Consider the following 23,755-nt stretch of genomic DNA (forward strand, 5'->3'; position numbering starts at 1 on the left):
GTTCCTCCGGGGTGGATTGAATAAAGGGTGTCATGGGCTTCTTGTAGAATGACTTGCTTCAAGTCAGAATCCGATGGTACGCAGAGACGTTCTTTGTACCAAAGAATTCCGGCTTCGTCTACGGTGAATCCTGGTGCCTTTCCTGCAGCTATTTGACTCTTTATTCCGTCAATGCTGGCATTTCCCTTCTGGGCTTCCTTTATCTGGCTCATCAAAGTGGGTTGGAGTTCAATGCTGGCGAGGAATCCTTCGCTCACTAGCTCTAGTCTGAATTGTTCAAACTCTTGGTACAGGCTGGGTTGCTCTATTGCGATCATGGAGTTCAACTGACACGGCAGTCTACTCAAGGCATCCGCTACCACATTGGCCTTGCCGGGGTGGTAGTGAATTTCCATGTCGTAATCCTTGATTAATTCTATCCATCTGCGCTGTCTCATGTTCAGCTCCTTCTGGGTGAAAATGTACTTCAGGCTCTTGTGATCTGAATATATCTCGCATCGATTACCCATGAGGTAATGACGCCAAACCTTCAGGGCTAACACTACCGCTGCTAACTCCAAGTCATGAGTTGGATAGTTCTGTTCATGTTGCTTCAGTTGCCTTGATAGGTAGGATATCACCTTGCCTTCTTGCATCAACACACATCCGAGACCAGTCTTGGATGCATCACAATAGACATCAAATGGCTTGGTGACATCGGGCATGATCAAAATTGGGGCTGTGGTTAATCTGAGCTTGAGTAGCTGAAAGCTTTCTTCACATTTGTCATTCCAGTCAAATTTCCGGTCCTTTTTCAGCAGTTGAGTCATTGGTCTTGCGATGCTTGAGAATCCTTCAACGAATCGGCGGTAATATCCCGCCAATCCGAGAAATGCTCGGACTTCAGTCTGGGTGGTTGGGGCTTTCCATTCCTCAACAGTTTTGATTTTTGCGGGATCTACAGCAATTCCTCCTGCAGACAAGATGTGTCCCAGGAATCCTACTTCTTTCAGCCAAAACTCACATTTGCTAAACTTGGCGTACAACTGATGCTGTCTAAGGGTTTCTAGAACCACTTCCAAATGTTGCTCATGTTCTTCTTCTGATTTGGAGTAGATAAGGATGTCGTCGATGAAGACCACGACAAACTTATCCAGGAATTCCATAAAGATCTTATTCATGAGGTTCATGAAATAAGCGGGGGCATTGGTCAGTCCAAAGGACATGACATTGTACTCATACGAATCCATATCTGAGTGGTAAAGGCGAGTCTTTGGAATATCTCGTTGCTCGGATCTTGATTGATGGTAACTCGTCCTCGATCAATCTTTGAGTAAACTTGGGCACCGGTCAGCTGGTCAAACAGGTCTTCTATCTTTGGCAAGGGATATTTGTTCTTGATGGTGACATCGTTAAGCTTACGATAATCCGTAACCAAACGAGTGGCACCATCCTTTTTATCCACAAACAAAACTGGTGATCTCCAAGGCGACGCACTTGGTCGAATCAGACCTTTGTACAGCATATCATCCAGTTGCTTTTTCAGTTCCATCAACTCTGCGGGGTTCATGCTATAGGCTCTCTGGGCTATAGGTCCTGTTCCAGGGATTAACTCGATGATGAACTCGATATCCCGATCCGGGGGCATACCAGGTAGATCATCCGGAAACACATCAGAGTATCGACAGACGACCCTGATTTGATCCAGAGTTGGCTTGGCTACACTTTGGTTGCGAGGTAAATTTTCTGGGTAGTTTTTCAGATAAGTGTTCTATTATTATTCCGGTGCTACTTGTCATGGTGATGGCCTTCTTGGCGCAGTCTATCAATCCATGATGTTTCGCCATCCAGTCCATACCCAGAACTACTTCCAATCCTTTTGTTCCCAGAACAATCAAGTTTGCATAAAAGTCTATTTCATGGATTCTGATGGGTACATCTTTGCAAAATTTTCTTGCTTTAGTTGTTGATCCAGGTATTTGAACTACCATGACATGTTTCAAGCTGATTGGTTGAATCTTACTAGTGCACACAAAATCTTCTCAGAACGAATCTAATGCGATGCTCTAATCAAACAACACTCTTGCTGGTATTGAGTTAACAGAGAACATACCCAGCACCACGTCAGGTGCTTCCTGGGCTTCCTCAGCATTCATGTGGTAGAGGCGACCTCCGCGGTTGTTCGGGTTGTTGGGGGCGAACTTCTTGCCGGTGGAGACACGGCGTTGCTGCTGAGCTGGTGGTGCGGGGTTGCCTGCGAGCTTGGCGAGCCTCTTGGGACACTCATTGGAGTAATGCCCCACTACACCACACTCATAACAAGTGATGGTGGTCTTGTCCTGCTTGTTCGCGACGGGGATTGCATTGCTCCCGGTCCTTGGTGCGGTGTTGGAGTTGTTGTTGCTGTTGTTGTTGTTGGGGGCTCTTGGCGGAGCACGGTTGAAGTTGTTGTTGGTGTTGTAGTTGCTGTTGTTGTGGTGGCCTCCTGGCCTGGGGTTTCCTCCACTCCGGTTCTGATAAACCGGACGTGACATCTGTGCATTGGGCTTGTTGGTCCTGAAACCTCCTCCTGAGTTGGGGCGATACCTTGGGGCATTGCTAGGCCCACTCTGATTCATCATGCGGCGCTTGCGGTTCTCGCTGGCTTGGTGCAGTTTGCCCTCCATCTGGATGGCAGAGTCAACAAGGGCTTCGAGGTCAGCAAAGGGGATGTTGATCAACACAGTCTGCATCTCATCATGCAGTCCGTTCAGGAACCTTTCCTTCCTCTTCTCAGTAGTGTCGGTCTCATCCGGGGCGTACCTTGACAGTGTGAGAAACTTGTCGCGGTATTCCACCACGGACATCCGGCCTTGCTTCAGTTCACGGAACTCATCTCTCATCTTCTTTATCAGACCCGGGGGCACATGGTACTTGCTGAACTTGAGCTTGAATTCAGTCCAAGTCATGAACTGTCCCGCGTTCATGGCACGGGTGCTGGTCCACCAAGCTCTTGCTGGTCCTGCTAAGTAGTGCGTGGCAAACAGCACTTTCTCATTCTCTTCCACTCCAGCTACTTCTAGATTGTTCTCCATAGTTTGGAGCCAATCATCTGCATCAAGTGGTTCCTCAGTCTTGCTGAAAACTGGTGGGTTGGTGTTCGGAAGTTCTTGAGCTTAGATCCCGGATGATCATGGTGGCCTTGATTGTTGTTGACAAGCTGTTGAAGTGCTGCAATGTTGGCTTGTCTTTCAGCTCTTTCTGCTTCTCTATCTTCCAGCATAACTTGCAACATCTGCATCATAGCATCTTGATTCGTGTTGCGAGTTGGAGGGGCCATCTGAGTATTGAGATTGATCATGAGATAAGAGGGAAATTTTCTATGGCTTGTTTTATGTTTGAGTTCAAAAGCTTAAAACTTGAAGTCTTTTCATGATGACACAAACATACATTCATTCATAACAAACAACACATATTACAAGCTAACACACTAAGGGTTTTAAGAACCCTTCTTCTCCAAGCTACGATACATGGGGCGGGATACAACTCACACCTACGATAGTGCATAAGTGAACTACTCCTCATCTTCATCAACATCGATGGGGGTGTGGTCATCATCTTCATCGTCCAGGAAGTCGTAGTCTTCCCCCTCGGTGTTCTCATCCTCCTCGAAGTCGTTGTCGTCACTCAGGTAGTTGCTTCCTCCCTGAATGTCTTCTCCATCTTCCTCCATCTTCTTCATCTGCTCCTCCTGGGCCTTGACAGTGGCCTCGAGTGCGGCTATCTTTGCGCGGAGGCGGGTGATAGTGGCATCCTTCTTCGCGCGCTGCTGGCGGAGAGTCCTGCGGTCCTTGGCGAGCATCTTGATGCAGTCGCCTTGCTCGATGATGCGGGCGTGGGTCTGGTTGGCGTACTCACGGGAGTGGTCGAGATCCTGCTGAGTGTGGTACAGCATGAAGTCGAGATGCTCCACATGGTGCTTCAGCTCCGGGTGGGATGACATGTCCATGGGCTCTCCAGCAGAGTTACGCCTCGCGAGGTGAGAAAAGCGAGGGTGCTTGAGTGCCTCCCCGCTCATCCCGCACAGGCGTGCGAGTCCCTCCTGAAGTCCGCGAGCAAGTCCGTCCAGCCAGTTGCTCTCCATGAAGGAGAAGAGGATCCTCTCAGAAGTGGGAGGCTCCATCTTGCCCCTCAAGTCAGCGGTGATGATCCACTGCAGCTCGCCTCCTGGCTGGTTCGCGATCTGCGATCCATGGAACTCTGGGTGCGGGCGACCAAGGTGGTCGGACAGGGCGTTGAGGTCGTGCTCGAAGATCAAGCTTCCCCCATTCCCAAGCTGGTAAAACTTCGTGTTCACGGGCTCCATCTGAAAGTAAAGGATTAAGTTAGAGAAGTGAACAAGTGTGGCAAAATTTTAGTTATATTTCTAAGGAAGAGCATGACTTTTTGTTTTTCCAAAGAGCTCAAGGAGAAGACAAAGATTAAAATTTTCAGAAATACTTCATTCCTTTTTGAAACTCAATTTTTCAGAACGTCCATTTCTAACTAGGGTCTCCTAAGGTCAAACAATGGCTCTGATACCAACTTGTCAACACCCGGATTTTTAAGTCCGGATGCCTATTATGTCATACATCGCAATCCCAGGAAATTGTTGTTGCGAGGCATAATAGTTAAGTATCACAGTCATCCTTCATTACAAACCATAATGTCTTACAACTTGGAATCACATGATCCATATTACACAAATAGTTGACCTAATGATCAACGAACAAACACAAGTTCATAGCGGAAGCGTAAGATACAAGGACTCTCTAGTCCACAGGCCAACGCTTGACGTTAGAAGCTCCTAGTTGTGGTAGACGTCCTGCTGATCGTCCTCCTCGTACTGCTGCTCGGCTTCATATTCTGGCCATTTGAATAGCCAGGGACAAAGCCGTGAGTACTTTAGGTACTCGCAATCTAATACTAATGTAAGTACTAGTATTGACATAAAGGTGTTCTAAGTTCTAAGTTTATTTGCATAAAGCCAAATTTTATTTCATAAACACTTTTGTAAACAACTCCTCATGTGCTAACGAACTCAAGGGGGAACATTAGTGTCATTCCCACAACTCAGTTGTGATTCAAAGTCAAAGTCACCGTTCAAGTTCAAGTTCAAAAACATCAGTCACAAAGATATAAATTCTGATGACGGAAAACAGAATGGCCTTTCCAATTGTCCATATCCACGGACGCGGCTATTCGAATAGTTCTACACTCTGCAGAGGTCGCACACTTGTGCCACAACATTTGATTACATCCGTCAGGGATAAAACCCTGAATAATCGTAACTCAGTACGCGGATCATCAACCGTTAACCTTTCACTTACACACCCTAGTATAGGCACCTCTCCCCATGAGCTTGCCCCGGTGAAAACCAATCGTTAACCCGGAATCGCACAGGGCTTGGCCGTACAATTCACCTTCAATTCACATCATTTCTCAACAACGGAGGCAGCCTCAAGCATAACCCCTATGATGTGTGTTCAGAGGGAACCCATACTAGGACACATAAATTTCCAGCTAAGCCCTACCCATAATCAGGTATTGTGGGGGTACTTACTATTGGTAAGGTATCGCATCCACACAATCATCAGTTTTTAGCCAAAGTCACCAAGTCAACTTCAGTGTCATATTCACCTTCAAAATCTTTCAATGGAAATGACTAATCATTCCAAGGTTTTCACCATCATCTTTTCATCAACACAAGTTCCCATCTAGAGTAGTCATTTTAAATTTAGCACTAGCCACTATGTGTGAGGGGTGCTAAGTATTTGCTTTGCTTCTAGGCTAAGTTTGATACTCTTGTACTAACTCCATACTAATCTAGTACATCATAAATCAACAAGTACTTTGATAAAACAAAAGTAAATAAAGCTTGTAAAGTAAAAACTGGGAAATAGGATCATAAGCATAAAGTAATCAAGTTAATGCCTTGCTCATGGTGAGCTTTGCACTTTGCAAGAGTATTATCTTGCCTTGGTTGGGAAACTGGTCAAAGTGGTCTTCTTCTTCTTGGAAGTAGACCTCCTCCTCCTCCTGGTACTCCTCGGTACTAGCGTCTAAAATACGAATACGGGGTACACAATCATCACACCAAACTAATCTACTAAACTATGTACAAACATGGTTCACACACTTAAACTAGCATCACATTTGACTATTAAGTTGGTGGATGTGTTTTTCTTATTATTTAAGAAAAATAATTTCCTCTCATTATCTTATTAAGATTTAATTTCTCTTATGCATAATATGTGACCTAGGTTGAATCAAGTCAACCTCTTCACACTTATCATTTGGAGAAAAAGATTTAAATGAGGTGAGCACCTCATACCATTTAATTCTAGCATAACAAAGATTTAATATCACCAACCATTCCTATGGGACCTAAATAACCAGAGTCTCCACTTCATTTGGAATTGGTGGTGACAAGATTTAAATGAGGGAAACTCCCACATAAGATTTATTAATAGTTTTGGACAATATCTTTGACTAGAAAATAGCCATAAAGGCATTTAAAACAACTAAACCATGATCATCCAAAGTAAGCATGGCATATTTTTGTAGAAACAATTAGTATAAGTGAAATGTGAACTATTGGAGGTGGGAGTAACTGAAAAGCATTTATGGTTGATTTTTAAGAATTATTATAAGGCAGAAAAGTCCCTGCCTTGTTTATTTTGTCACTTTAATTCTACAAAAGATCTAGGGTTCTATCCAGTGGCATTGTGTAGATAATTTCATAAGGTTTCCAAAAATATAAAGTTTGGAAAATTTGGCCCAGTAGAATTGTCACTATTGAATTTCAAAGTTTGCATCAGATTGTATATTTCATCTAAATTCCAAAATTGAATTCAAACGGTGGGCTTCGCGCGGGAAAAGAACTTGGGCTGCGGAGCGAAAAAGAGTTGGGCCGGCCCACTTCGCGTCCAGCGCGAGCAGGCCGTCTGACGGCGGGTCCCACGCGTCAGCGGGAGTTACTCACCAAACCGGTACGGGGAAGGAGAGGCGTTGGATCAGGCGATGATCTAACGGCCAGGGGTTGTCGTCGTCGACGGCGAGAAGCAGAGGCGAGCGCGGCGGCAGCAGGGGGTCGGAGAGGTCGTCGGAGCTCCGGCGGTCGTCGGAGTGGTGCGCCGCGACGTTGTCGACGACGGTGAAGCGCCTGGAAGCAGCGGCGCGTCCTGGGGCGGCCTCCTTCTCCGGCGAGCTTCGGCTACGGGCGGCGGCAGCGAGCTAGCAATTGCGGCGGTGCGGTGGCTAAAAGATGAAATTGAGGCGGCGAGGAGAACTGTGGTGAGGTGGGGAAGAGATTGGCGTGCTCAGTTTGGGGCGCGGAGTGCTCCTTTTATAGCGGCGAGAGGTGGCAGTGGGGCGGAGCTGGGTTCGCCATGGTCGCCGTCGGTCCAGGGCTGCGAAGAGCCAAGGCGTGGGCACGTACGGTAGCTGGTGCTCTGGCGAGGATGACGCGCGTGACGGTGATGAAAAAGAGGCACTACAGCGGCGGCGAGCGTGATGGGAGCTTGCAGGTCATGGCGGAAGGGCGTGGATGCTCACGTCGTCTGCGGCGTTCCCGCGGGCCAGGGGCCATGTCCAGGCGTTGCAGACGGTCGTCGTGCGTCGACTGGTGGTGAGTGTGAGGGCGGAGGTGATGCGAGGACGCGGGGCGTCGTCACGCTCTGGGCGTCCAGGGTGAGCGCCATGCGCGCTCTGGCGCGGCATGGGCGAGTCCTGGGCGCGTCTGGGCGCTCATGTTCTGACGCGTGTGAGCTCGGTCTCGGTCAAGGGAGGGCACGAGCTCGTCCAGGGTGGTGAGAGGGAGTCAGTGGGCATGGTGGTGCAGGCTAGAGGTGAAGGGTGAGGGAGATGGCACGGTGAGGCCATGCCATGCCACGGCATGGCATGTTTGAGTTGATTTAATCAAACCCTGGCCAATGCAAGTGGTGGTGATGGTGGGGTGAGGTGAAAGGGAGACTCCAGGGTGCAGAGAGGGCAAGGTTGGACCAAGTCCAAGTAGAAAATGAGGTATGGGCTCAAAATTTTACCCTGCCTGCAATGTGTTCGACAGAATGCCCGCAAGAAAAATATTTTTGAAATTTGAAAATTCTTTTTGGTGGGTTGAAAACATATATTGAATGGAGCATTTTGGTGGTGGTGGTGGTCAAAATGGAAAGGATATGCAAAATCATATTTTGCATATGATCTTGTATATGTGAGAAAGTTCCAACTTTGCTTGCTTCCCATTTGAAATTGGTGATGAGTTTGGGGTGGTGGTTTTGGGCAAAGTTGTAGTGCTTGATGTTGTCTTGGATGAGGTGAAGAGAGTTGACAAAGTTTAGAAGTGGAAAGAAGAAAACCAGGGGCTCAAAGTGGCCATCAGGGTAAAAATGGCACCTGTGACCATATTGCATGTGACTTGGAATTTGAATTTGATTTTGGTTTGAATTGAGTTGGCTTGATTCCAAAGGTGTTAATAAGTGTTTAGTAACCCTTTACAAGTAATGGTGCAAACCAATTTGGCCTAGATTAAGTATTTGCAAAAATGGCATAGGCCTTATGTGAGAGGAAAAATGGATTTTTGGGATTTCTTTTATCTTTCAATTTTAATTGGCTAAGGGTGATCAAGTGATCATTGCTAGGGTTTTAGAGTGAGAGAGAACACATAAGCAAACATCATGGCACTTGCACACTCAAAATAATTAATATGGTGATCTATATGCATAAACCTATATGATGAGAAAAAGTTTTTGTTAACCCTGATTTTTGGGGTTCTTGAATTTCTCCCTTGTTCATTTTATTGAAATTTGGGATGTTACACTTTGTTTTATATTTGTGTCTTGGAAGTTGTTTACTACTGTAGCAACCTCTCCTTATCTTAGTTTTGTGTTTTGTTGTACCAAGTAAAGTCGTTGATAGTAAGGTTCATACTAGATTTGGATTACTGCGCAGAAACAGATTTCTTTGCTGTCACGAATCTGGGCAAAATTCTCTGTAGGTAACTCAGAAAATTATGCCAATTTACGTGAGTGATCCTCAGATATGTACGCAACTTTCATTCAATTTGAGCATTTTCATTTGAGCAAGTCTGGTGCCTCAATAAAATTCGTCTTTACGGACTGTTCTGTTTTGACAGATTCTGCCTTTTATTTCGCATTGCTTCTTTTGCTATGTGAGATGGATTTCTTTGTTCCATTAACTTCCAGTAGCTTTGAGCAGTGTCCAGAAGTGTTAAGAATGATTGTGTCACCTCTGAACATGTGAATTTTTATTATGCACTAACCCTCTAATGAGTTTGTTTCGAGTTTGGTGTGGAGGAAGTTTTCAAGGGTCAAGAGAGGAGGATGATACAATATGATCAAGAAGAGTGAAAGCTCTAAGCTTGGGGATGCCCCGGTGGTTCATCCCTGCATATTTCAAGAGGACTCAAGCATCTAAGCTTGGGGATGCCCAAGGCATCCCCTCCTTCATCGACAAATTATCAGGTTCCTTCTCTTGAAACTATATTTTTATTCGGTCACATCTTATGTACTTTACTTGGAGCGTCTGTATGTTTCTTGTTTTTGTTTTTGTTTGAATAAATACTTGTGTGGTAGAGAGACACGCTCCTCTGGTTCGTATGAACACATGTGTTCTTAGCTTTTAATGTTCATGGCGAAGGTTGAAACTGCTTCGTTAATTGTTATATGGTTGGAAACGGAAAATGCTACATGTAGTAATTGGTATGATGTCTTGAATAATGTGATACTTGGCAATTGTTGTGCTCTTGTTTAAGCTCTTGTATCATATACTTTGCACCTATTAGTGAATAAATACATAGAGCTTGTTAAAATTTGGATTGCATGAGTGGTTTCTCTAGAGTCTAGATATTTTCTAGTGAGGTGTTTGAACAACAAGGAAGACGATGTATAGTCTTATAATACTTGTAATATGTCTTTTATGTGAGTTTTGCTGTACTAGTTCGTGCTTGTGTTTGCTTCAAACAACCTTGCTAGCCTAAACCTTGTATCGAGAGGGAATACTTCTCATGCATCCAAATCCTTGAGCCAAACAACACTATGCCATTTGTGTCCACCATACCTACCTACTACATGGTATTTCCTGCCATTCCAAAGTAAATTGCTTGAGTGCTACCTTTAAACAATTCAAAATTTATCACCTCTGATTTGTGTCAATGTTTTATAGCTCATGAGGAAATATGTGGTGTTTATCTTTCAATCTTGTTGGGCAACTTTCACCAATGGACTAGTGGCTTCATCCGCTTATCCAATAATTTTGCAAAAAGAGCTGGCAATGGGATTCCCAGACCCAAATTAATTAACAAAAATAGACACTCCTCCATGGTATATGATTGTTGGACGGCACCCGAAGGATTCGGTTAGCCATGGCTTGTGTAAGCAAAGGTTGGGAGGAGTGTCATCATAATAAAACTAAAATAAAAAGGCACTCCTTCATGGTATGAGATTGTTGGCAGGCACCCGAGGATTCGGTTAGCCATGGTTTGTGAAAGAAAGGTTGGAAGGAGTGCCACACAAAAATAAAATAAAATGGGAGCCACTCTTTGAAGGTTTGTCTGGCAAGGGGGTTAGAGTACCCGCTACCATTCGTTGACAACAACATACACCTCTCAAAACTTTATTTTTATGATCTCTTCATGTTTTCAAAATAAAAGCTCTAGCACAAATATAGCGATCAATGCTTCCCTCTGCGAAGGGCCATTCTTTTACTTTTATGTTGAGTCAGTTCACCTATCTCTCTCCACCTCAAGAAGCAAACACTTGTGTGAACTGTGCATTGATTCCTACATATTTGCTTATTGCACTTGTTATATTGCTTTGCATTGACAACTATCCATGAGATATACATGTTACAAGTTGAAAGCAACCGCTGAAACTTAATCTTCCATTGTGTTGCTTCAATACCTTTACTAAGAATTTATTGCTTTATGAGTAACTCTTATGCAAGACTTATTGATGCTTGTCTTGAAAGTACTATTCATGAAAAGTCTTTGCTATATGATTCAATTGTTTACTCATTGCATTTACATTGTTTCGAATCACTGCATTCATCTCATATGCTTTACAATAGTATGATTAAGATTATGTTGGTAGCATGTCACCTCAGAAATTATCTTTTATCGTTTACCTACTCGGGACGAGCAGGAACTAAGCTTGGGGATGCTGATACGTCTCCAACGTATCTATAATTTCTGATGTTCCATGCTTGTTTTATGACAATACCGACATGTTTTGTTCACACTTTATGTCATTATTATGCGTTTTCCGGAACTAACCTATTGACGAGATGCCGAAAGGCCAGTTGCTGTTTTCTGCTGTTTTTGGTTCCAGAAAGGCTGTTCGGGCAATATTCTCAGAATTGGACGAAATCAACGCCAAACCTCCTATTTTTCCCGGAAGGCTCCAGAACACCGAAGGAGAGTCGGAGGAGAGCCAGGGGGCCCCACACCATAGGGCCGCGCGGGCCAGGGTCTGGCCGCGCCGGCCTAGGGTGAGGCCACCCTGTCAGCCCTCCTGCGCCGCCTCTTCGCCTATAAAACCCCTTTCGGCCTAAAAACGCAGTACCAATTGACGAAACTCCAGAAAGACTCCAGGGGCGCCGCCGCCATCGCGAAACTCCAATTCGGGGGACAGAACTCTGTTCCGGCACCCTGCCGGGACGGGGAATTGCCCCCGGAGCCATCTCCACCGCCATCGCTGCCTCCATGATGAGGAGGGAGTAATCCACCCCCGAGGCTGAGGGCTCCGCTGTAGCTATGTGGTTCATCTCTCTCCCATGTACTTCAATACAATAATCTCATGAGCTGCTTTACATGATTGAGATTCATATGTGTTTTGTATCACTACTATTCTATGTGCTACTCTAGTGATGTTATTAAAGTAGTTTTATTCCTCCTGCACGGTGTAATGGTGACAGTGTGTGCATCCGTGTTAGTACTTGGCGTATGCTATGATCATGATCTCTTGTAGATTATGAAGTTAACTATTGCTATGATAGTATTGATGTGATCTATACCTCCTTCATAGTATGATGGTGACAGTGTGCATGCTATGTTAGTTCTTGGTGTAATTGTGTTGATCTATCTTACACTCTAAGGTTATTTAAATATGAACATTGAATATTGTGGAGCTTGTTAACTCCGGCATTGAGGGTTCGTGTAATCCTACACAGTTAGCGGTGTTCATCATCCAACAAAAGAGTGTAGAGTAGTCCTATTATGTGATCATTGTTGAGAGTGTCCACTAGTGAAAGCAGGATCCCTGGGCCTTGCTTCCAAGCATCGAATCTCCGTTTGTTTACTGTTTTACTGCGTTACTACTGCTTGTTTACTGTCCTGGGCAAAGCACTTTTCTGGTGCCGTTGCTACTGCTTATTCATACCACCTGTATTTCACTATCTCTTCGCCGAACTAGTGCACCTATTAGGTGTGTTGGGGACACAAGAGACTTCTTGCTTTGTGGTTGCAGGGTTGCTTGAGAGGGATATCTTTGACCTCTTCCTCCCTGAGATCGATAAACCTTGGGTGATCCACTTAAGGGAAACTTGCTGCTGTTCTACAAACCTCTGCTCTTGGAGGCCCAACACTGTCTACAAGAATAGAAGCACCCGTAGACATCATGCATCAAAGCATGTTACGGGCACATTCAAAGAGTTCGATTCTTACACCCAATATCCACCCTCACATAAAGAAACTATTCAAACTGCCGATGGAACCTCTCAGCCCATCATAGGAGTTGGAACAGTTCAGTGCACTCCCACAATTAAGTTATCTTCTGTCCTTCACGTTCCTGCCTTCCCCGTAAGCCTTATTTCATTGAGTGCCTTGGTTGATGATATAGATTGTCGTGTAATGCTTGACCGCCAGATGTGTTTAATTCAGGAAAGGCTGACTGGAGAGAGGCTTGGGACCGGAACCAGGCATAAGGGACTGTGGTATATGGACCGGGAGGTGACAAACGATGCAGTATGTACTGTACTAGCAGCAACTGCGGGAGAGAAGGAAGCCATGGTGATGCTTCAACATTGTAGAATGGGACATTTGTCTTTTGATAAAATGTATAAGGTTGTGCCTGATGTGATGTGTGGGGTGGATAAAAACAAATTAGTGTGTGATGCTTGTGAGTTTGGGAAACACACTAGAACATCCTATGTGAGTAGGGGACTCCGGAGTATCTCGCCTTTTGTGCTTATTCATTCAGATGTCTGGACATGCCCTGTTATCTCTATCAGTGGAATGAAGTACTTCGTGACATTCATTGACTGTTATTCTCGCATGACATGGGTGTATCTTATGAAGCATAAAAATGAGGTATTTAGATGTTTCCAGGACTTTTATGCTTATGTGAAAAATCAGTTCCATACACAGGTGCAGGTAATTAGGACAGATAATGGGACTGAGTATGTGAATAAAGAGTTTGGTGCATTCTTGTCAGCAGAAGGTATATTGCACCAAACCTCCTGTCCAGATACGCCCCCTCAAAATGGAGTAGCAGAAAGGAAAAACCGTCATATTTTGGAGGTTGCTCGGTCGCTGATGTACACAATGAATGTGCCAAAATTCTTATGGAGTGAGGCGGTGATGACAGCCACATATCTCATCAACCGAATGCCATCAAGGGTGATTGGGATGAAGTCACCATGTGAAATGTTGCTAGGTGAGAACAAGTTTTTAGTTGCTCCTAAAGTATTTGGGTGCACGTGCTTTGTTAGAGATCATAGACCCTTGGTGGGGAAGTTGGACCCACGAGCGGTTAAGTGTATATTTATAGGATACCCATCTGGACAAAAGGGCTACAAGTGTTGGAGTCCTATCGAGCGAAGGACATTTGTGAGCATGGATGTGACATTTAGGGAGTCTGAGCCGTTCTATGGAGAGAAGACCGATCTCAGCTCATTATTTGACATTGACTTTGACTCTCCTAACACAGGTGAGGCTAGTCGAGAGGGGGAGAGTGAGGTGTTAAGGACAAATGAAGATGAACCTTTGAGAGTTATGGTTGATTCAGTCCCATATCCTATGGGTGAGGAGAAATGGAGAAAGCCAAACGAGGAAGAGAACTTGAAAGTGTATACACGGAGAAAATCGCAGCATGAGCAGCAGCAACAACAGGCTCCCACGACAAGTGACACACAGGTGCAGGGGGAGCAACATGCTCCAACAGGTGTTGAAACTGATGAATTGTCTGATGACGCAGGTCCATCTATTACGAGGGATTCAATGGACTTGCCCATTGCCTTAAGAAAAGGAACCCGAGCTGCAGCTAGAAAACCTCTAAATTGGTACCAGGAGGAGCATGACATTGCTAATTATGTATCATATACATCTCTATCTACGAACTACAGGGCCTTCATCGCATCATTGCAATCTATGGTGATCCCAAGAGACTGGAAAGTAGCAAAGCAAGACCCCAAGTGGCGTGAGGCCATGATAGAGGAGTTAAATGCTCTTGAAAGGAATAAAACTTGGGAACTTGTACATCTTCCAGCAGGAAAGAGAGCTGTTGGGTGTAAATGGATCTACACCGTGAAACAAAATCCAGAAGGGAAAATTGAAAGGTACAAGGCAAGACTAGTTGCGAGAGGATATAGTCAGACATATGGGATTGACTATGATGAGACTTTTGCGCCGGTGGCAAAGATGAACACGGTGAGGATCCTAATCTCATGTGCAACTAACTTCGGGTGGCCTTTGCATCAGTTGGATGTCAAGAATGCATTCTTGCATGGAGATTTAAAGGAGGAAGTATACATGGATATCCCACCTGGTTTCTCCACTCCTAGAACATCTGGAAAGGTATGCAGGTTGAGAAAATCTCTATACGGCCTTAAGCAATCTCCACGGGCATGGTTTGATATATTTAGACGAGTTATATGTGCTATGAGATATAAGCAGTGTAATGGGGATCATACGGTATTCTATCGGCACTCAAATAGCAAGATTACAATCCTTGCCGTATATGTTGATGATATCATAATCACCGGAGATGATGAGGTGGAGATATCACGATTGAAAGACAGCCTACGCAAGGAATTTGAGGTAAAGGATCTTGGCCAACTCAAGTACTTTCTTGGCATAGAAATTGCTAGATCCCCCAAAGGGATTGTTCTCTCCCAGCGAAAGTATGTATTGGACTTGCTTAGTGACATAGGCATGCTTGGGTGTCGGGTTGCATCAACACCTATTGATCAAAACCACAAATTATGCGCCGAATCTGGGGAACCAGTGAACAAAGAGAAGTACCAGAAGCTTGTTGGAAGGCTCATCTATCTATGTCACACGAGACCTGATATTTCATATGCTGTGAGTGTAGTGAGCAGATACATGCATGATCCTAGAAGCGGACACTTAGATGCGGTCAACCAAATCCTCCGGTACTTGAAAGGTAGTCCAGGAAAGGGACTATGGTTCAAAAGGAATGGTCATCTAAATGTGGATGGGTATTGTGATGCTGACTGGGCAAGTTGCTTGGATGATAGGAGATCAACATCTGGTTATTGTGTGTTTGTCGGGGGAAATTTAGTGTCATGGCGAAGTAAGAAGCAGCCAGTGGTTTCAAAGTCAACAGCTGAAGCTGAATACAGAGCTATGTCGCAAGGTTTGAGTGAGATGTTATGGGTGAGGAATCTTTTTTCAGAACCTGAAACTGTTGAGGAAAGGCCCTTTAAATTTGTGGTGTGACAACAAGTCGGCAATCAACATCGCAAACAATCCTGTTCAACATGATAGAACCAAGCATGTGGAGATTGATCGCTTCTTCATAAAGGAGAAGTTGGATGACGGTATAATTAAGATAAGTCATGTAACCTCTAGCGAACAAATTGCAGACTATTTAACTAAAGGATTAGGAAATAAAGAGTGTAGTTCAGCTTGTAACAAGATGGGAATGATAGATATCTATCATCCATCTTGAGGGGGAGTGTTGGAGACTATCCTAGGAGAGCCCAGAATATTTCAGGGAGTAATATTATATTAGTGTTATCCTAGGAGTGCCTGGAACATTCCAGTGAATGTTGTAGTCTAGGCTAGTGTCCTACCAGATTCTAGAGTATTCCACTGTACTAGTTAACATGTACCTAGTTCAGCTATATATATATGAGGGTGTGGAGGACCTGAAGGGGTCTGCCCAACCAGAAACTATTTTCTCCCAAAAACTACACATCATGTGCTCGAAGACCAACGGCGTGCCCGGTGTTGCAATAATGTATTTTGAAAGGCCACACTATTTTATTTGCTATTTTCTGTTGGTATTATACCACGGAGTAGTCAAATATAAACATTCACTATCAAAGCAAATATTATATTTTGGAACGGATATAGCAGTAAGTATCACTCTGTTTCTAAAATAGTAAAAAATATTTTTGAGAGGATCACTTTTAAGTACTCCCTTCAATTCATTCTAATTGACTTAACTTTATCTAGATACAAATCGTATGTAGTGAGCAAACGCATCTAGATACATCTGGACGTAGACAAAGTTCTATCAATTGATTTGAAATCTGAGGAAGCAGTAGAATGTTGGAGCCAGGTTTTCACAATACTTTAAGAGCATCTCCACCGGCAGCTCTCAAATAGGCGCGCCGACACGAGTGTATGGGGGACGCCGGCACGCCTTCCTCCGTTTGGGGAAAGGGTTCCCCATACCGGCGGCCCCAATACGGCGGCCCAATAAAAGTTTTTGAACCAAAAAAATAAAACTCACAAACATGAATAAAAATTTGAATTTAAGGTTTTCGAATACAAGTCTAGGTCAACAGCTGGCCACCAAATCTCCGTCATTCATAGTCTGGCTGCCAAAAAACAGGTTGGGATTCAAGACCAAATGATCATAGGTACGGCGTCAACGGCGGCTGCACCTCGACGACGTCCTCCTCGTCGGCGATCACCTGCGGCACCTCGTTCACCGGGATGCGCTCAGTGGACGCATGCTGAGGCATGGAACTGGCGCAACCATGTTCATCGATGTCGTTGTCGGCATGTACGACGGTGCATGCATGTGGGTCGATGGTGTCGATGCTACCATGGACGCCGCCGTAGCTTGCGCCACCATCACCTCCTTGCCGATGCGCTCGCGGTACATCGTGTGCCACGCCCTCGCCAATGGATCTATGCTCACCATGTACGCCATCAAGATCTTGGATTCTTGAGTCATCTTGGCCAATGATAGTTGCGTCGTTTCATTCATGGATTTCATGACGCCGGCTTGAGCTTCCATCTTGGCCGCCTCCACCTTCTCCCTCTCCAGCCCAATCTTCACATCTTGCTTCTCCAACATTGCCTTCCACATGGCGGCGGCCCTATCCGCAGCCTCCTTTGTTCTCGATGGAGAAGGCGGACACCATCTTCTCGATGGCGGCTAATACCGGCGCCACATTCCTCTCGGCCTTGGCTTTCTTGTTGCCAATGTTGCGCCCGGCGGAGGCAGCTACAACCGGTCCATCTTCACCGATGCAGTCCTTGCCATTGAGAGTGTGGCGGATGGCGTCCCACTTCTCGCAACCCTCAAGCTTCTTGAATCAATGCATGAAGAGGAAGTCCTTGTCACCATTTCGACTCTTGTACATGGCGAGGGCGTCCATCATCTAGCAAATGCATGAATACAATGCCAAGACATGAACACGCTATCCAATGCTACATGATCATATGGACATGGAAGAGACATACCGAATCCACCATCATTTACCGCTCTCGGCGCGGTTCTTCACCTTCTCATAGTAGCCATGAAACTTGTTTTAATGGTGAGACATTGTTGACTCATTCTGGATCATGTGGATGGTGGCGTACTCACCAAAATTATTCCTCTCATTGAATTGATCATAGATGTGTTTGTAAGATTGGCGCCGGTGATGGGGCAGAAGCTCACCTGCTTCCACGCGTTGACAAGGCACTTATCCTCTAGGGACTTACTCTTTGTGATCATGCCGTTGTCGGTGTCGATTAGCTCCGCCTCGCTTGCTCGTCGCATCCTCCTCGACTGCCTCGCCGTCCTCCTTGCCTCCTTCCTCATAGTTGTCGCCCTCTTCTTTGTAGTCATCGTCCTCGATGACGGGTTCATACCCGCGGCCACAACGGATCATACCACTCAAGATGTAGGTGCCATTTCACCTATGCAAAACAACCAAATGCCTCATCTTTTGCTCTAGGAGCTCTATTATATCTATTATATGTGCACATGCCATGATTCAAGGGAAAACTCACGTCGTCGTCCTCCATGGTGGCGCCAGACGTGATGCCGAATACATGGTGGGCGCTCTCGCTGTCGAACAGGTTGCGGGGGAGACCGGTGACATCGGTCACGTGGCTGGCGCTGCTTCCAGGGGCGCGGCGCAGATCCGCCGCCTCCTCGGCTTTTTTCGCATCACTGGCGAGGCGGCGCCGTCTGCGATCTAACGTCAAGATGGAGCAGCGCCGCTTCTCATCGTCCCACTCCTCCTGCGACATGGTCGGTGGCTTCTCCTTCGGTGCCACCGTGTGCGGTTTCACATGCGCCTTCGCTAGCTATGCCAGAGCATTTATCTTCGATGGAATGGCGGCGACGAGGGTTTTGCGTCGCGGGAGATGGAGCGGTGGGCGGGAAGGGGGAGATTTAGGGAAACTTGAAGGGTTTGGGGTCGTGCGGATGAAATGTGGAGCCCACGCGCGAAATTCAACGTGGCGCGAGGCGCTTGATCTGCGCCTTCTCTGTAGGGACCGGCATGGGGTTGTCGTTATTTTTATTGGGCTCTAAATCTGGCGGCGCTTTTTGAGACGCGATGTGAGTCTAAATCGAGCCGCTGATCCAGAGACTATTGGGGGTGGCTGTTGAACACACTTTGTATGACACGTTGTATTACCGTTAGTCCTATCTAGTCTAGCAGTAGTGCTCCTTGATGACCCACAAGTATAGGGGATCGCAACAGTCTTCGAGGGAAGTAAAACCCAATTTATTGATTCGACACAAGGGGAGACAAAGAACACTTGGAAGCCTTAACAGCGGAGTTGTCAATTCAGCTGCACCTGGAAACAGACTTGCTCGCAAGAGTTTATCAGTAGTAACAGTTTTATGGCAGTAGCAGTAGTGAAATAACAGTAGCAGAGTAACAGAGACAACAGTAGTGATTTTAGTAAACAGTAGGATTAAAATACTGTAGGCACGGGGACGGATGAACGGGCGTTGCATGGATGAGAGAAACTCATGTAACAATCATAGCAGGGCATTTGCAAATAATAATAAAACGGTGTCCAAGTACAAAGCAATCAATAGGCATGTGTTCCATATATAGTCGTGCGTGCTCGCAATGAGAAACTTGCACAACATCTTTTGTCCTACCAGCCGGTGGCAGCCGGGCCTCAAGGGAAACTACTGGATATTAAGGTACTCCTTTTAATAGAGTACCGGAGCAAAGCATTAACACTCCGTGAACACATGTGATCCTCACATCACTACCATCCCCTCCGGTTGTCCCAATTCTTGTCACTTCGGGGCCATTGGTTCCGGACAGCGACATGTGTATACAACTTATAGGTAAGACCATAAACAATGAATATCTTGATGAAACAATAACATGTTCAGATCTGAGATCATGGCACTCGGGCCCTAGTGACAAGCATTAAGCATAACAAGTTGCAACAATATCATCAAAGTACCAATTACGGACACTAGGCACTATGCCCTAACAATCTTATGCTATTACATGACCAATCTCATCCAATCCCTACCATCCCCTTCGGCCTACAGCGGGGGAATTACTCACACATGGATGGGGGAAACACGGATGGTTGATGTAGAGGCGTTGGCGGTGATGGCGGCGATGATCTCCTCCAATTCCCCGTCCCGGCGGAGTGCCAGAACGGAGACTTCTGGCTCCCGCGACGGAGTTTCGCGATGTGGCGGCGTTCTGGAGGGTTTCTGGCGACTTCAACTTCTCCCCGTGCGTTTTTAGGTCGAGGCCGATAAATAGTCCGAAGGAGGGCGTCGGAGGCCGGCCGAGGGGGCCACACCACATGGCCGTGCGGGCCCCCCCTGGGCCGCGCCGCCCTATGGTGTGGGGCCCTCGGGCCTCCACCTGACTTGTCCTTCTGGCTCCGTCAGTTTCTCGGGAAAATAGGGCCTTCTGCATAAATTCCGAGGATTTTCCCGAAAGTTGGATTTCTGCACAAAAACGAGACACCAGAATAGTTCTGCTGAAAACAGCGTTAGTCCGTGTTAGTTGTATCCAAAATACACAAATTAGAGGCAAAACAATAGCAAAAGTGTTCGGGAAAGTAGATACGTTTTGGACGTATCAACTCCCCCCAAGCTTAGCTTATTGCTTGTCCTCAAGCAATTCAGTTAACAACTGAGCGATAAAAGAACTTTCACGAACACATTTGCTCATATGATGTATATATTCTCATGCTATGGCTAATACTTAAGCAGTTCATAATGAGATACATGCAAATAAGATCATCTAACAGCTATGTCAATCATGGAGAGGTACCAACAATTAATAATAAGCATCATGAATCATGTATATAAGCAAGATTGCAATGCTCATAAGAGAGTATGATAAAGTGGTATCTCGCTTGCCTGTATTTGATTGGCAAAACATAAATGCCCGGGCACCTCTGGAGTTCATAGAAAGACTAGAAGTAGTGATTGTCAAAGATAAAAGCATCAAAGTTATACCACAATCAATCATATTTTGAGACAAGCATATTATACTAAGAATGACAGTTGTGCTCTCAAGATAGTGCTCAAAGAAATAATGGAGACACAACATAGAAGTAAAAGATTGACCCTTCGCAGAGGGAAGCAGGGATTAACATGCGCTAGAGCTTTTCATTTTTATAAAGACAGGAGTAAAATTATTTTGAGAGGTGTTTGTTGTTGTCAACGAATGGTAATGGGTACACTAACTACCTCGCCAACCGGACTTCCAAGAGCGGCTCCCATGAATTATTTGCATATTTATGTGGCACTCCTTCCAACCTTTCTTACACAAACCATGGCTAACCGAATCCTCGGGTGCCTACCAACAATCTCATACCATGAAGGAGTGCCTTTTTATTTTAGTTTTATTATGATGATGACACTCCCCCAACCTTTGCTTACACAAGCCATGGCTAACTGAATCCTTCGGGTGCCGTCCAACAATCACAAACCATGGAGGAGTGTCTATTTAGGTTAATTAATTTGGGACTGGGAATCCCGTTGCCAGCTCTTTTTGCAAAATTATTGGATAAGCGGATGTGCCACTAGTCCATATGAGAGTCCGTCAAAAGTAAATGACAAGGTTGAAAGCTAAACACCACATACTTCCTCATGAGCTATGAAACATAAACACAAATTGAGAAGCATTTTGAAGGTTTTAAAGGTAGCGCATGAGAATTTACTTGGAATGGTTTGAAATGCCATGCATAGGTATTTATGGTGGACACTCTGGAATAACTTGGTTTTCATGTGTTTGGAAGCACGAGCAGCGTTCCCGCTCAGTACAAGTGAGGGCTAGCAATAGACTAGGGAGCGACAAATCAAGAGAGCAGTAACTGTCATAATCATGCTTGCGGCAAAATAAATTAACGGAGGCATAAAAGTGATACAAGAACTCTGAAGCAATATAGATCATCGAGGCTTAATTGACTTTTTGTTCAGTCATATGCATGCGTGAGCATGTGCCAAGTCGATATAAATGAATTATTCATAGGAGGATACCACAATGCCATACCTACTTATGAATAAAACAATGCAAGCAAACATCCATGACATGCTACTCATATTAATAAATTGGAGCTAAACATGAGAGATCATAAACTACTAGACTTTCCCAAATAACATATACCTCACATGAACCAACTAAGCATGCTCACATGGATGAGTATATGTACAAAATGAAAACAAATAGAGTTCATACCAGCCTCTCACCACAATCCAATTGTCGTAGATCGTCATTATTGCCTTTTACTTGTGTAGCTTGGATAATATAAAAATGAAAACCACGCTCCAGCCACCGAGGACCATTGAACTCAAGATGAACTTTACAAACCAAAGAAGAACAGCAAATATTTTTGGTGTTTTCGAATTTGAGAACAAGAACAAAAGGAAACAAACAAACAAACAAAGCAAAATCTTTTTGGGTTTTCTTATAGCAAACTGGCAATAGCAAATAAAGCGAAACAAATGCAAGAAACCAAAGAAAACAAATGATGAAGAGAAACAACAGAAATATTTTTGGTCTTTTTGTGTTTTAAGAAAGAAACAAAGCAAGAACAAGAAAATAAAAACTAGAAGAAACACAGAAAAGCGAGATGGCAGAAATCTGCCAAAACCTGACAGCAGTACAGAAATCGATTTTTACAAAAATCTTATGTTGCTCAGATCGAAAAGTGTTCAACTAATGAAAGTTAGATAACAACCTGGGGAACCTGCACAAAAATTGGCAGCTCAAAATAACGTTCTTTATGTGCGCACGAATTTTTCTAGTAACAGTCCAGAATCTATTTTCAGGCAGCACTTCCCCAAATATCATCTCCCTCTCATTAGAAAACCACTCAAAGAGACTAAACAAGTATGTATAAGTATCCAGCAACCATAATATGCAAAGAATGAGTGATGCCGGTATACCTCCCCCAAGCTTAGGCTTTTGGCCTAAGTGGAGTTCAATCCCATCGAGACCATGAGGTAGTATCTCCGTAGTACGACGAAGATGGATCATATTTCGGGCATGTGCTAGAAGAAGCACCCGGATACGTGATGGTGTAGTCGTGGGAGGCCTCGGCGTCCTCGGAGTCATGCTGCTGGTGGAAGTCTTGTATCTTCATATGTTGATCCACCTCCTCCTTAGTGCAAGACCATGATTGCCTGTCAATACTGAACAAACCTGGTTGGGGGAGAGGGATTTCCTTCTCATCCCCGTCAGCAAACAACATTCTATAGACCATATTATCTAAAGTAGAATCAGCGGTAACAAAATGATGACTCTTCATAGCAGCAATATCGAGTCTCCTAGGGATCAATGGCACATCATTAGGATCAAGAGGAAGTCTTAAATATGTTAAAACGCGCAGTGCAATAGTTCCTCCAAAAATAGGCCCCCTATTAGACAGGCGGCGAGCAATAAGAGAACCAAGGTGATAAGATGTCCGACCAGTAAGTGCAATATTCAAGAAAGCAAGATGGTAACTAGAAATATTGCTAGTGTTCTCCCTACCAAGAATGCTAGTAGCAATATAATATGCAAAATACATAATGGCGGGGAGTTGAATGTTCCTTATCTTGCCACGCTGAATGGTGCGACAATCATCATCGGTGATCCCTCGGTAGAGCTCCAACAAGTCCCGGGGGTTGTCATCAATCCTACTTGCTGTACCTACAGGGGCAATATCCAATGCACGACAAAAATCTTCCAATTCCATAGTAACAGGATTACCATAGATCTTGAATGCAACTGTCGGCTCGTATTGCATGTTGTTGAACCTGAAGCTCTCGACGAAAATTTTGGTGAGCATATAGTATTGCTCCCTTTCGTCTTCCACGTAGGTGGTTAAGCCCGCCCTATTGACAAGGGTGAAGAAATCATCCAATATCCCTGCATTTCTCAGAAAATCATAGCATGGAAAATATGAAGCATTAGGAGCCCCGTTGTCCTCTTCGGGCGCGAAGCTAGGCGCGATGATATCCTCATTGTACGATCGCCTAAGCCGGGTGGCAGCCCTAGAAGGCCTCCCGGTGCTGGTTGTTCCTTTCTTGAACAACTCTCCAAAGTTGAACTTCTTCATCTCTTCTCT

General features: G+C 45.0%; 1 protein-coding gene across 1 annotated transcript in view; it reads left to right on the plus strand.

The window, feature by feature from the left end:
• The window catches only part of LOC139837898 (uncharacterized), a 33,631-nt gene extending 17,940 nt beyond the window's left edge, over window positions 1–15,691 (plus strand). The window contains exons 2-4 of the mRNA XM_071827207.1: window positions 13,212–13,321; window positions 13,379–13,451; window positions 13,941–15,691. Coding sequence (XP_071683308.1) covers window positions 13,212–13,321; window positions 13,379–13,451; window positions 13,941–15,691 — 1,934 coding nt within the window. The remainder of the gene's footprint in view (window positions 1–13,211; window positions 13,322–13,378; window positions 13,452–13,940) is intronic.
• The last annotated feature ends 8,064 nt before the right edge of the window (window positions 15,692–23,755 follow it).

This window comes from Lolium perenne, chromosome 3 (assembly GCF_019359855.2).
Source record: "Lolium perenne isolate Kyuss_39 chromosome 3, Kyuss_2.0, whole genome shotgun sequence".
Classification (NCBI taxonomy): Eukaryota; Viridiplantae; Streptophyta; class Magnoliopsida; order Poales; family Poaceae; genus Lolium; species Lolium perenne.